At 38.4% G+C, this 13,642-nt stretch overlaps 1 protein-coding gene across 1 annotated transcript in view; it reads right to left on the bottom strand.

Annotated features, from left to right (window-relative positions):
* The window catches only part of MUC2 (mucin 2, oligomeric mucus/gel-forming), a 60,037-nt gene extending 47,984 nt beyond the window's left edge, over positions 1-12,053 (bottom strand). Inside the window, exons 1-11 of the mRNA XM_009328587.1 lie at positions 11,984-12,053; positions 10,066-10,330; positions 7,418-7,532; positions 6,644-6,734; positions 6,140-6,249; positions 5,684-5,900; positions 5,101-5,226; positions 4,275-4,392; positions 3,813-3,951; positions 3,055-3,165; positions 1,978-2,047 (exon numbers count right to left, since the gene is read on the bottom strand). Of these exons, the coding sequence (XP_009326862.1) occupies positions 1,978-2,047; positions 3,055-3,165; positions 3,813-3,951; positions 4,275-4,392; positions 5,101-5,226; positions 5,684-5,900; positions 6,140-6,249; positions 6,644-6,734; positions 7,418-7,532; positions 10,066-10,330; positions 11,984-12,053 (1,432 nt within the window). The remainder of the gene's footprint in view (positions 1-1,977; positions 2,048-3,054; positions 3,166-3,812; positions 3,952-4,274; positions 4,393-5,100; positions 5,227-5,683; positions 5,901-6,139; positions 6,250-6,643; positions 6,735-7,417; positions 7,533-10,065; positions 10,331-11,983) is intronic.
* Positions 12,054-13,642: the final 1,589 nt, after the last annotated feature.

Genomic DNA, 13,642 nt, shown 5'->3' with positions numbered 1-13,642 from the left:
TTCCAGCAACCGACCACCCTCCCAGTGAAGAATCTTTTCCTAATGTCCAATCTGAACTTCCCCTGACGGAGCTTCGTACCATTTCCTCGTGTCCTATCGCTGATCACCAGAGAGAGGAGATCAGCACCTCCCTTTCCGCTGCTTCTCTTGAGGAAGTTGTAGACTGTGATGAGGTCACCCCTCAGCCTTCTCTTCTCTAAACTGAACAAATTGAGTGACCTCAGCTGCTCTTCATAAGTCTGGCCCTCAAGATTTTTCACGATCTTGGTCATCCTCCTCTGGACACTCGAATAGTTTGATATACTTCTTATATTGAGGTGCCCAAAACTGCCTACAGTACAGTGCATTGTGGAGTGGGACAATCATGTCCCTTGACCGGCTAGCTACGCCGTGCTTCATGCACCCCAGGACATGGTTGGCCCTTTTGGCTGCCAGGACACACTGTTGACTCATATTCAACTTGCCATCAACCCAAACCCCCAGATCTCTTTCTGTAGGGCTGTTCTCCATGCTCTCATCCCCCAATTTCTATGTATAACCAGGATTACCCTGTCCCAGGTGCAGAATCTGCCATCTAACAAGGCAGATGGCAGATTCTGCACCTGGGACAGGGTAATCCTGGTTGTCCAGCTCTCTAGTCTATTCAGATCTCTCTACCCTTGAGGGAGTCCACAGCTCCTCCTAATTTAGTATCATTGGCAAACTTACTTACTTAATGTACATTCGACTCCTGCATCCAGACCATGTATAAAAACATTAAAGAGCACTGGCCCTAAAATTGAGCCCTGAAGAGCCCCACTGGTGACTGGCCACCAGCCTGATGTAACCTCATTTACTATAACTCTTTGAGCCTGATCTGTCAGCCAATTGTTAACCCAACGTATTATGGACTTGTCTAGCTGTGTGCTGGACATTTTGTCCAGAAGGATACTCTGAGAGACAGTATCAAAAGATTTGCTAAAGTCCAAAAAAACAGCATCTACTGGCTAACCAATTTTTTATAGCAAATCTATTATTATATGCTCTATTTATCTATTTAATCTACTTATTAGATGGTCTATTTTATTGCCTACAGCACTTAAATTTCTCTGAACTTTCAGCTACATGCTTTAATTGTTTTTGTGCAAGCATTCATGAATGTATCATCCCATGAATTTTTGTCCTTTCAGATAAAGAATTACTTTCTTGCAAGTAACTTGCCATCAGATAGGCCAGTAAACAAGCAACACATACTGTGCCAGTGTGCTGCCTGAACATATCTAAAAAGGAGTGGTAAAGCAAAGTTCTACATTCCTTTCAAAAGTTACTCCCAGAGCTCACAGCTGCTGTCTGATAGTGACCTTCCACGAGAAGCTAGGCTCCTAAATTAGGTGATCTGAGTCAGCCTCTGAAAGTGTCTGTCTAAATCCACTGATTATATAAAAAGATGCTCATGTCTCAAGTGAGCTGGGAAGATGAGAGGGTGCTACACAGTACATCCTTCTTTCCTGCCCTGGTTGACCAGAAAATACAACAGTTACCTTCTGCCAGGCTTTCTTCCCACAGGAAAAAAAAAAAGCATGGGGAAGAAGTGGGGTGGGGTAGACATGCCTGAGCCTCACCATGACTGAGAGCCAGGATATGCCCACATCATGTAGCCAGACTTGGAAAGTGTTAAATACCCTTTTTTATAGGAAGGTTAAGTTTTCTGCTTTAAATTTAAGCCATGACAATTCCTCTTTCCCAAGCTACATGCAGAAGTATATTCAAGATGTATGAAAAAAGTGAAGGGACATTTTTTTCAATCATCCGCTGTACACAGAGTTAGTCTGCCCATGAAATTCTCAGTGATGACTGTTAAATCACATTCATCCCCAAGCTGTTCCAAAATCTGAACAAAATTCATATTCTTCTCTTCCACTTTTTCCTCTGCAAAAATACACCCCCACACGAGAAGTCAGGTGTGTGACACATGACACACAAGGCTATGTCCCTTACCTGACACATAAGGCACATTCACTGTCATCTCATTCAGTAACACACTGCCATCTGATCTGAAAACCACCACCTGTATAATAGCAAATAGAATCAATGAGGTTCCAAGTACTGAGAGAAAAAGGAACTAATAAAAAAAAATTAAGAGGGGAGACATTTTGCACATTTAGACTGTGACTAGAACTTAAAATCCTTGAAAGGAAGAATCTGTCTGAAAATTGAATGCGGCAGCAGACCTGTAGGGTACAAGCAAGGTTTTATCTTGCTATTCAGTGTTTCACTTACACCTGCCTACAACAATTTATAGCAGTAACGAAATGCAAAGCTTGTTTATACTGGGCATCTTGGGATCAGCAAGTGAAAGAAAATATTGGGCCTTCAGGATCTATAGCAAGTTCCTATTCCCTATAAAAGCATGTGCCACAGCTTCAGTGTAATGGTTTAGTATGATTCTGACACAGTAAGAAAGCAGTTTGTTTAACTTCCTCATAAAATGCTAGTCTGTATATACAGAAACATAAAATGATGGGTTTCTGATTTGGTTTGATTTTGTTCTAATTATGCTGGCAAGGACATGGAAGACACAGGAGGAAAATTATGTGTACATGTATGTAAAATTATGTATAAATATAGTCTAGATATTCCCATAACCAAACAGAATACTAAAGTGAATGAAAACATAAATATTTAAGAAGGTTGGATTGTATTAATATCCAAAGATGGGATCTCTTCTGAAAAAGAGTAATTAAATCTATAAAATGATATCTGCATAAAGTAAAATACTGTGAGGGGAGGAAGAATGGTACTCTTACTTCCAGCCAGTCCGGAATACAGCAAGAATAATCATATAGCACAAAGCAGAGAAGGGAAGAGGGGAAAATGTCAGCTTATTTGAATCTCATCTTTTGTTCAGTTTAGGTCTATTTTGAGTTCTTGAGGCAGAAGTCTGAGTTGGTTTTCAGCCTGTCTGAGGTGCCTTATCTATCCACAATAACAACTCCAGAAGAATTAGTTATTGCTCCACAGTAAGAGAAATATGTTAATTTTCAACATATCTAGCAGAACCCACAGCACACTTACATTTTTTTTGTGATCTACTAACAGCACAACAGTCTTCAAACAGGTCTGCCTGTCTGTGGAGCCACAGGGAGCCAGCTCTGCCAGAAGAGCATGACTGTCATTTACAACACCCTACAGTGACAGGGAAATAAATGTCCATTAGTCCAATCAAAAATCTCACAAGATGATTCCCAAAACAAAGACTAAAGTCATCAGTTACAATAACAATTACTACAGAACTTAGCTATTAAGACCACCATTTCAGCACTGGCTCTGGAAGCTGAACCGTCTTTCAAACAAATTCAGTGGTATGGTTTTTAGTTCAAGACATTTGTCATTCTCTAGAAGAACAGGCACCAGATATTTTAGGGACAGATGAATGAAATAGCTGCCTAGCTCCTTTCCCTAGCTGACTTTGACACTCAGACACAGAAACAGCTATTACAAATCTGACTGAGAGCTTCTAATCCCGAGAACTGCCAATTTTTGCAGTCTAGCTATCCATGCAGCCAGAGTGATCCTTTGATTTCTTATACATGAAGGACTCCACTAGATAATGACAGCATACGTAGTCTACTATCTGACTAAGTTAACCATCCATTGCAGTAAGTGCCCAACTCCCGCCTAGGGCTGTTACAGCCCATCCACTACAGCTTTTAACATTTCTGCTTCCCACATCCCATAAAAATGGAATAAAACAACAATTCACAGCTGTTACACATCAGTGCACAAACACTTGTATTTACTCTACAAGAGAAAAGCCCTACAGTGCACAGTACCTTGGCTAACACATAGTAACAGTCTCCATGGAAGGTGTATTTCTTCCCATCAAAGGTGGTAATATGGGAACCTCCTTCCAGTGAACATGTGCCTGGACAGGGTAGATCTTTGCACGTCCACCTGCCTGAATCACAGGTGCTATAAACAGACATATAATTAAAAAAATGCTTGTAGATATTACAGGAGCTGAGAGCACTGAAAGCATCTGTATACATAGCAAACAGCAAGATATCCCCAGGTGTTTTAAAACTGTATCTTTGACCATTTCCTTAAGATTTCCCCTCTGCCATATGCCATAGCTACAATAAAACTTTTCAGAAAATTGGTTGTATAGACACACAACTTAAACATTAAATTCAGAATGTTTTCAGGAAGTTTCCTATGACTAAGTGGAAGATTGAAAAACACAGAGCCATTTACAATCATTCAAAGAAATGTGTATAAACAAGCATGATCCTTACCATTCTTCACATTCATTGGTAATGCTTTCTCCAGGTGAATACTCCTTTCCATGGAGTTTGCAGTGGCACTGGCTAGCAGGTATGCAGCCTTTTTCAGTAATATCATCATACACAGTTCCTGTAAGGCACAACAGTAAACTATTCCAGCTCTTTCTGAAATAAGCAATTTCCACAGAAGAAACTCTCAGAGGAGGCATGCTCTCAACTTGACACAAAAGGCAGAGGCTGAGATTATCAAAACTGTGAAGAATACTGTCTCTACTTTTTGTAATACAAGACACATGGAAAACACTTTTATCCAGCTTTTAAAATCTAAGTCTATCCATTTATATAACTATACACAAATGAAAAGCTTGATATAAGTATACAAGAACAATCTCAAAATTTTACACGTTTAGATTTTCAGTCCTTCTGGCATACTCTGTAGGCTATCATTGTAAACTTTTTTCCTAAGGTTGACAATAAGTTTGAGAATTTCACTCACTGTCCCTCATTATCATTCTCTTTGCAAGTGATGTCCATTTTCTCAGAATTATTCAACCTAAACCCTATGATTTTCTATATATTAGCAGAAGTTCATTTGTTGAGAAGTAAAAAGCAGATTTATTACCTCTCATTGTGTTAATATGATTTAACTATAAAATCATTGATTAATTAATCAATTATGACCTCCTTTTTTAAACACCTTATGATTATGTTCCCCTAGGGGGGGAAATAATGAGTAGCAGTACTAATTTTTAAGATATAATTTGACTATTTTAGCTTTGACTTCCTTTGCCAGAGCTCTTGGTTTTGTTCCAGATACAATAACTAGAATAACACTTGCCTTCAGGGCAGAAACAACCATCCATGTAGTGTTCCTCACAAAGGCTGCTGATCTCCAAGTGTGAGCAAGTATCCATGCAGGGTGAACTGCTTTCTTTATAGATCATGGTATCAGGACAGGTCTTGGCTGAAAGAATGAGAAAGATGCCACCAGTTACTTGAGTGTAAAGTCCATCCTTCCTCAGAAACCACAGGTCATATCCCCTACTCCCCTCAAGTCAGTGGTGCCCTAAGCCAGACTCCATCTGGCAAAGCATATTTGTCTGTTTCTGAACTGCTTTCCCTGCTTTTTATGTTTTCATCTTTTGGTCATGAATAGATCAAATTATCCCAGTCATCTGCAGCATGAGACCTTACAGTTTTTTAATGGGAACAGAATTTCTACTTGCTGAAAAAGTTTTCTTAATAACAAGGGTAATAGAAGAAGAAAACAGGAAGAACATAGTATGTAGTTTATTGCACTACTGGTATGAAATTTATAATATATGCCTATAGTTTTGTAAAGAAGGAATGAATTTAAACGTTTAACAGTGCTACGTCCATGAAATGTTTGTTTCTTTTGTAAAATTTATATAGCTACTTACGGCAAAAATACTGTGTCCTCCATTCACCCGGCCGGCCACCCGCATGCGAACACTGGCGAGAATACTGAGAGATGGTGCTGCAGAGGCAGAAGTCGTCCTCATTTCCATTGCATGCACACTTGTCCTGCATGCAGGCTTGGATGTACATTTCCAAATTAAGACGTAACCGACAATCAGCAAATGCAGAGGAGGTCAGCAACCTCTCACACTCATCACGCTAAGGAGGAAGAGTAATAATATTTAAGAGATTTGTAAGCACCTGAGCTTCTAGACACTTCCTGTCTTGTCATAAAAACTGCTGTATTCTGAACAGCAACAGTTATTCAAGAAAGGAAGAAGAAACCATTAGCCCTGGAAGGGACAAAGTCTTCCCAGCTCCTCACACACTAACTCCCCGTAGCACAAGGATGTCTCCATGTGCCCATGCAAGTGAAGTTCACCACTAGGAATACTCACATGCCCGTTACAGCTTGGAATAGCCTGAGTTTCATCAGGATCTTCACATTTGGCATTGGGTTTGCTGATCTTCTGTAAATTCCCATATGTAATTGAACTGTAGCTTGCAACTATGAGAAAAAATTACAAAGAGGACTTGCTGAGCCCCCAAAATTGACAGCAAGGGGCATATGATACCTGGCACTCTACTGATCAAGGAAAACAGTTACTATGGTATCAAATGCCTGTCAGACACAGGTCTCTGCTCTGAATTACGTCTATTATGTCTAAGAGTGCTTAAAAATTTCAAGTGGTAATGAGAAAAGAAGGCCAGTAGAAAAAAGAACAAGATGATTCATCTGGAATGAAATAACCTTAGACCAGGAGTACAGCACTGAAACATAATGTTTATTCCAAGGCAATCACAGAAATCTCACGTGAAATTTGCTCTCCTGTGATACTCCTATGCACAATGCTTATCAGCCTATCTTCTGTGATAACTGTCAGTATGGTAGGATGACTCACCTCCATTGAAAAACTCATTGTAGATTGGAACTCCATTGTAATCCCCACAGAGACCACATGTATGGTTATTAAATTTGCTGTCCAGCTCCACCTAGGTAATGGAAAGAAAAAACAGAAGAGAATTACCTGGAGCATGAAGACATTCCAAAGCAAATAGGTTTACTCGAAAGGGAAGTTGCCAAATGACAGAAGTGATGGTGAACCCAAAACTCTTAGAGAAGTAGCTATTGCAAATGAATTTGTAACATAGTTAATAAATACACAGTTAGATGCAAAAAGTAACACAGAAAACAGAAAGAAGTGACTGAAGCTCCTGTATTTCAATAATGACAGTAACCACCATGGTGATAAAGATGAAAAGGAAAGCATTCTTAAAATCGCAGGACTTTTTTTTTTTCTTCTCCTTTTTTTCCGTACTGGGATAAAATTTAAGTCTTGCTATAAATTAGGAAAGTCAATGATGGCAGTCCTTTAAAAGACAAATGAAGGAAAATGCAGATTGAATTGTTGGGTTGCTATAGCAAAAACATTAGCTATTTCTCAGAAAGCTCCTCCTCTCTTTCTTGAGACCAGTAAGATCATCTGCATGCCATACTGCTACCTCTATCACATTGCAGAGAAAGGAGTTTTATGTTTTTAAAGTAAGGTACTATGAGTGTCAGTTGGATGAGTCAGCCTAGCTCTGTTCAGTTCATGAGATTCTACTTCTGTTCAGTATACAGTAGTCTGTTAAACCCAGGAAATGCCAATAAAAAAATCTTGGATCATACATACCATCAGTGCATCTTCCTGATTCCATATCAGAGTCAGGCCTAATTTAGCATAAACCTTGGTGTAAATGTCATTGCTCTCAATGAGCACACCAGAGCTGTAGTAAGGTGTCTTCACACTAAGAAGAAAATCAAAGACTTTGCATTAGTACAGACACATAAGGGGTGATATGAATGTCTGTAATAAGCCAAATACCCTAATGAATAGAGAAACCAGTCTCGGTCTACCTGATCCTAGCTGCACATGTTGCCTTGTTTTAATGAGGCATAAAATCCTCTCTCTCTGACACTTGACGTGATAACTCATTGCCTTTAAAAGGTAAAGCAATTTCAGAGGCAAAGCCTCTCCAAGGGTACAGGTTCTTTAAGAAAAAAGCCAAAATGTCAGACGTTTTCAACTTAATCAATGGAAAATCCATCATCATTGTGGTATTAACAGAGGATATTCAAACACTCCCTAATAATTTACTTCAATGAAAGAAGTAACAACATAAATGGAAGCTTTTCTTTACCAAAAGATCTGACAATAATTTCAGAGACAATGAATGTTCCTTTGCAAAGATCTTCCTCCTCAAGAGAGAGTTCAAAAAGCACAGGCAGATACAAGGGCTGCCAACAAAAGTTTGAAAAGAAAGGAGCATGTTAAGAGGAATTCAGTAGTTTGTTTCAGTAGTTAGCTCATTAGTTTTTGGTTGACAGGACCAAGCTTGTTAATGGTGACAACAAGGCATCTTAATGTGACATAAGATATTTTGCAGAAGGCTGAGCGTAGATGTTTTTGTCTGATAAAGAATCATTTCACCAGATCTCTCTCCTGCTCTTATATGTCTGTCTTACAGTGCACTATGTAGCAAGTCACACTGCTGAATTTCATTCAGCAATAAAGGGATTGTGGCAAGCAGCCTCATCCTATAAAATCTAAAGAACTAGAGCCTGTTCAAACAGAAGTAGTGTGAACTGGAATCCAGTCAAATTAACCAGTTCATTTTCTACAGATTTGCCAATATAATTGTTACCTATCAGGATTGATGTATGTCTATGCACATCTCCTCTTAACTAGTCTCTTGACTGGGAGAACTTTATTTCCTAATTTCCTATCACTGGGATTTTTCCAACTATTTACCTCAGGCATTTTTAACATGGCTAAATGACTTACACATCTAAATACTAAGCGGGAACTCAGAAGCCATTATTTCTACTTTTGGCTGCATTGTTCATCCTCTGGACAATGAGGCCTTACGAGATCATGTTTTTGGAGAGGGATTATAAAACATCGGGCAGCTTTTCACCTTTTAGCTATCACAGCATGGAATATTTATCTTTTTTTCTAATACTAGGACATTCAATCAATCAGTGGATCAGGTACCAAAAGGCAAATTCATACATTTTTCTACTTTACAGTTTTCACTTCAGTAGTGTGAAATTCAGAAATGCTTTTTTACATGACAATGCATCATATGCCATTTAAAGAGCAACATGGGAAATTAAGTTCTACAAAAAAACTAAATCCCCCATGCAGCAAAAACCTGTTCAGAAGGGATCTATTGTTTTATGAACACTACCTAAAACAAAAAGAGGCTTGGGTTAAGAAAAACAATTTTTAAAGGATTTCTAAACTTGTTTTCCATGGAGTTCTTTCTAAGACTTGAGTACACAATAAAGGGCTTTTTCAATTTGGGGCAAGAATGCATTTTTTATAACTTCATGTCATTTTGTTATCCATTCTGGTATGATCCTTGGAATACTGAATGTTATTTTCTATCTTTGAACAGATTTTCTTTGCAGTGGCTTCCAAACTTCAGGGCAGAAGCTGGACAAAACCCAGTCCTACAATGACAATAGAAAGGTTTTTTTTTTTTTTAATTATACTAAGACATACTAACAGCCAGTTTCTTCCATCTTCAGAATTATGTCTGAACCTATGAGTTGCTTCACTTGTTTCAGTGTGTATATATACACACACTGAAAGGATAGGCTAATGATAGGAAAGGCTAGGTTAAGACACTACTTGGCACCAGTAATGGCGTCAAACTTGTGCGGCCATGTTACAGGAGGAGAAAAATACTACTGCTCACTGTGAAAAAGTACATATAACATATACATATACATACCACATACAAATTTGTGTAAATTTGACCTGCATTATATCTGTTATAATCCCTTGAGGAATGGCCATTGGACCTTAAAGAATTATTTATGAAGATCAGGAAAAAACACCTCTCTTCTGCCACAAAATAAGAGAAAAAGACCCCAGAAAAATGCATCTTCATTTTTGAGGATTTGCTAGACCATCTGCTAAGGTAAACTCAAGGTGATGCCATAAAACAAATGAAGCTATGTCATTCTATGCCAGTGAAAGATCTGTCTCATGAGCTGCATTGTTTCCTGAACAACCAGAAGAAGAACAATTCACTCAAACCTCTTCCTGACTTGCATTTAAATCATCCCTTATGCCAGTGTAGAAATGACGATTAATACTAAAGTCCCTCCCCAAAGTAATTTTTATGCTGGATTTCAAAGGGCTTTTTTTTGCTTGTGGAAATGCTTGTAGCAGTTACCTTAATGGTATACAGACAGCTGTGTACAGAATCAATCCTGCTTTTATCTTCCCAGCACATTTCTCTGAAATATTATTATATTAAAGGAACTTACATCCGCCCATCCACCACTGCCAGTTTTGGTCTGAGGTACACTGTAAAGTCCTTGATTGTTACCAGAATATACTGGATCTCAGGGTGGTTATTGCTGTTCAGAGCACGCTGAATGTGGACAGAGAACTCCTTGTAAGACTCTCGGCAGTCAGAAGCAAAATTATACTCGCAAATGCCAGGGAATTGATAGATGTCTCCATCAAAAGTTTTGAAATGGTTGTTTCCCCAAGTGCTGCAGACATAGTGGCCATGGTTTCTTGTCCTTCCTGTTAAGTGATGAAAAAGAAATAGGCATGAAAAAAGTGAAATGAACAACCTAGTGTCAAGAAAATGTAAGTGTTGCATTTTACAGTAGAAACTACTTGCAACGTGTGCAGTGATTCCACAGATCTCAAGCCTGATCAAGTATCTGCCTATTAAGCAGAAGAGATGTGCATCTCTAATGGAAAATAAGACATTAACAAATACTGCTGAGACATGGGTATATCTTATAATCCTCACTGAGGTGAAGGAACTTGTCTGCATGAGGTGGGGAAACTTAACTCTCTGACCACTAACAAGCTGGTGCATCAGTGCAATGGAGCTGCTTTGCCAAACATATGAATTTTTTCTGAATCACAGTATTATTTTTAGCAATATTAAATATTTCTAAGAGCTGTTTTCTTCCCTGATGCAACATGGACTAGAAAGAAAACACAGTCTGGAAACCAAGGAAGTACCACTCTTACTCTGGAAGGCAAATAGTTTAAATGTTATGAAAGGACTTTTGCACAACAGGAGTTTTTCAAGAATTCCTTCTTTTCCTAAAAGAAGTAGTGATTTCTATTACTACAGAATAGAAATTCTTCAGAAGATAGGTCAGAAAATAACCATGGTAGGAGCAAAAAAAAAAAAATTTTTTTTTGCAGTAGCAAAAGATGAAGATATTTGTTCCCTTCCCAGCCATCTATACCAACAAATAGTACAAATTAACACAGTATCTGATAAATCTCAAGATGCTGTAGATTAGGGGTGAACATAAAAGCTGAGCATACTTGAGAAGCTTGCCAAGGTACCAAAAGCACACATGCCTCTCATCTTCACATTATTTTCTTGCGTGTTTAATTTGAGAAAGTGAAACTACCAAAGGGACCTCTAAGTTATTGTACTTTGATGGTCTCAATCATACCAGATACATCCGGCCAAGCTGGTATGCTTCTCTCCCCAGAAGGAAGGCTACACAGAGATTCTCCCAGAGCTCACAGCTGGGATACTAAATGCAAGATAATGCTTTCCTCCCATTGCTGAATTCAAGACGCAGCAGACCAAGACCAATATCCCAAACCTGATCACTGCCCAAAATTCATCACCTATTCCTCGAAAAAATAGTTTTCAGTATGAGAGCTCCATTTCAACACTTCAAACAAAGTTGATAACAAATAGAGTAAATTAGAGCTTTTACAAAAGGATTATTAATGTCCTGAATGGCAAGATGAGCTTTGTCCAATGTTACTACATTAATTTTTGAAGAAAGTATTTATGTCATTCCAAAGTAACGGAAGGCACAATCATCCACTTTCTTCATTGCTGTAACAATGTACCTCCCAAACTCCTATAACTGCTTTCTGCCAAACAGTTGCCATGCCTAGGAAGGTCTTAACGCATGGAAAGAAAAGTAACACTGAAAATATTTTCCAAGCACATCAAACTAGAGATTAATGCAGTAGATATAGGTACTAATCTCTCCAAAAAGAACAGTATCTACCTATGTTGGCTGAGCTATGTAGCCTCAGTATTTGAGAGTTTCAGAAATTTAAGGCATGTTAAAACTTCAGTTCATTATTTAAATGCACTGCCTCCTTCAACCTCTGCAGTGGTATTTTAATTCTCTCCCTCTTTCCCAGGAGGCAATCTGCTACCATTTCATTTCTAGAGCTTACCTTTTCTTATTTCATTTGCATAGGAAAGGGCCAGCCAGAGCATAAAAAGGCTGGCAATTCTTAGCCCCATGGTGACTAAGGTGAGTGAACTGGGAACTCCAATGAAAATTTTTCTTTATATAATATCCACTGACGTAATTGATTCTATCACAGGGGAGGAGATACAAAGGGAGGAGGAAAGAGGAGGGGTAAAAAAATAGGTGTGATATTTACAGAAGACAAGAAGTAAACAGACAGGTATTTTTCACCATAAAAGAAGGAATTCATTATACAGGAAACGGTATAATATTGACTCAGTAATCATGCAATTTTTTATTGCTCTATTTAATCTACAGGATGCTATGCTTTTAAACCCTTCAGATGCTCATGCCAAGTTTAACCTTCAGTAAATCCTATAACAAATAGTGAATTTTGGAGTGGCTGAACAAACAAATCCCTTGAAGGAAGTTTATGATGAGATACCCTCAAATAATGGCTTCAAAGCCAAAGGATTCTTCATTTTTCACCATCACATAGAATGATTTCTGTAAAAATTAAATAATGCTTGTGAAGCTCCTTGTAGACAACAGTAACCACTACAAATAAAAATGATACACCATGCATGGTAAAATTATTTTGCAAGAAATTGTTGGATTCCTTTAATTTGTAAAGCTCTGGGGAGCATCTAAAACAAGGTATAGCCCATACTGCATATTGTGCCCAAAATATAATTGAGATGGGGTGACAAGGTAAGTTCAAGGAACTCACAGCAAAAGAAATGCTCTATCGAACATTGTCATGGTACAACAGAAAGTCCATCAAAAAGGTTGTAGAGGCTTTCACAACATAATAAGCTTTAGCAAAAAAAAAAAAAGAAAAGAAAAGAAAAAAGGGGAAAACATTACAGTCCAGATGGAATAACAATTGTTTTCAGACAGAATCCCCCTAAACAGCTCGTTCTTGCTTATCTTGTACATGAATGATAAATTTACAGTCTACTGTCCCACAACAGATCCTACAAAAGCTACAGGGTCAGCTTTGCTTTGTGCAGAGAAAGATGAAGAGAGTCCTTAGGAGAAGAAGAAAGCAGAAAACAGAACCAGGAACCAGTTCAGAATGCTGCTTCAGAAATACAAGATTCCCACATGCACTGTATTTTATGCTGAAAAGTTCCTTTGAGAAAGTGTTTCTGCAACTCTCTTCAGAAGACAAAACACAGGCTCCTTGAGGTAAAATTCACTTATTTCAACAGATCTAACACGCCTGCTTCATGGCACTAACAGGGCTTACTTCTTAAAGCTCCCAGGCCAGGCTCTGTATTTTCTCATCAAAAGTTTCTCAGTGCAGTGTCTAGAAATCTCTAATCCTCTTAATTGTTCAGTGTTCCTTACTTTCATTGTTCAAATTACAAGTAGAACTTTTATATTTTGTAAAACACCAAGGAAACTCTTCACTTAGCCCTTTTGGCTGCTTTGGTCAACTAGAAACACCCCTTTGTCATAAAGGCATGGTCTTTAGCTGTTGTTTTATTTTATTTGCTATTTTTACCTCAAGTACAGCCTAGCCTCAACCCAAACATCTTCCTGTTTTCCCTCAGTACATCTCAAAAGGTTTTAGACTTTCTGCTTTTCCTATTTGAGGATACAGATTTGCACTTCTCTCACCCTTACCTAGGGTATC

Source organism: Pygoscelis adeliae, unplaced genomic scaffold (assembly GCF_000699105.1).
Source record: "Pygoscelis adeliae isolate BGI_AS28 unplaced genomic scaffold, ASM69910v1 Scaffold166, whole genome shotgun sequence".
Lineage (NCBI taxonomy): Eukaryota > Metazoa > Chordata > Aves > Sphenisciformes > Spheniscidae > Pygoscelis > Pygoscelis adeliae.
The sequence above is the reverse complement of the archived record's forward strand: the minus strand, read 5'-3'. Positions and strand labels throughout refer to the sequence as shown.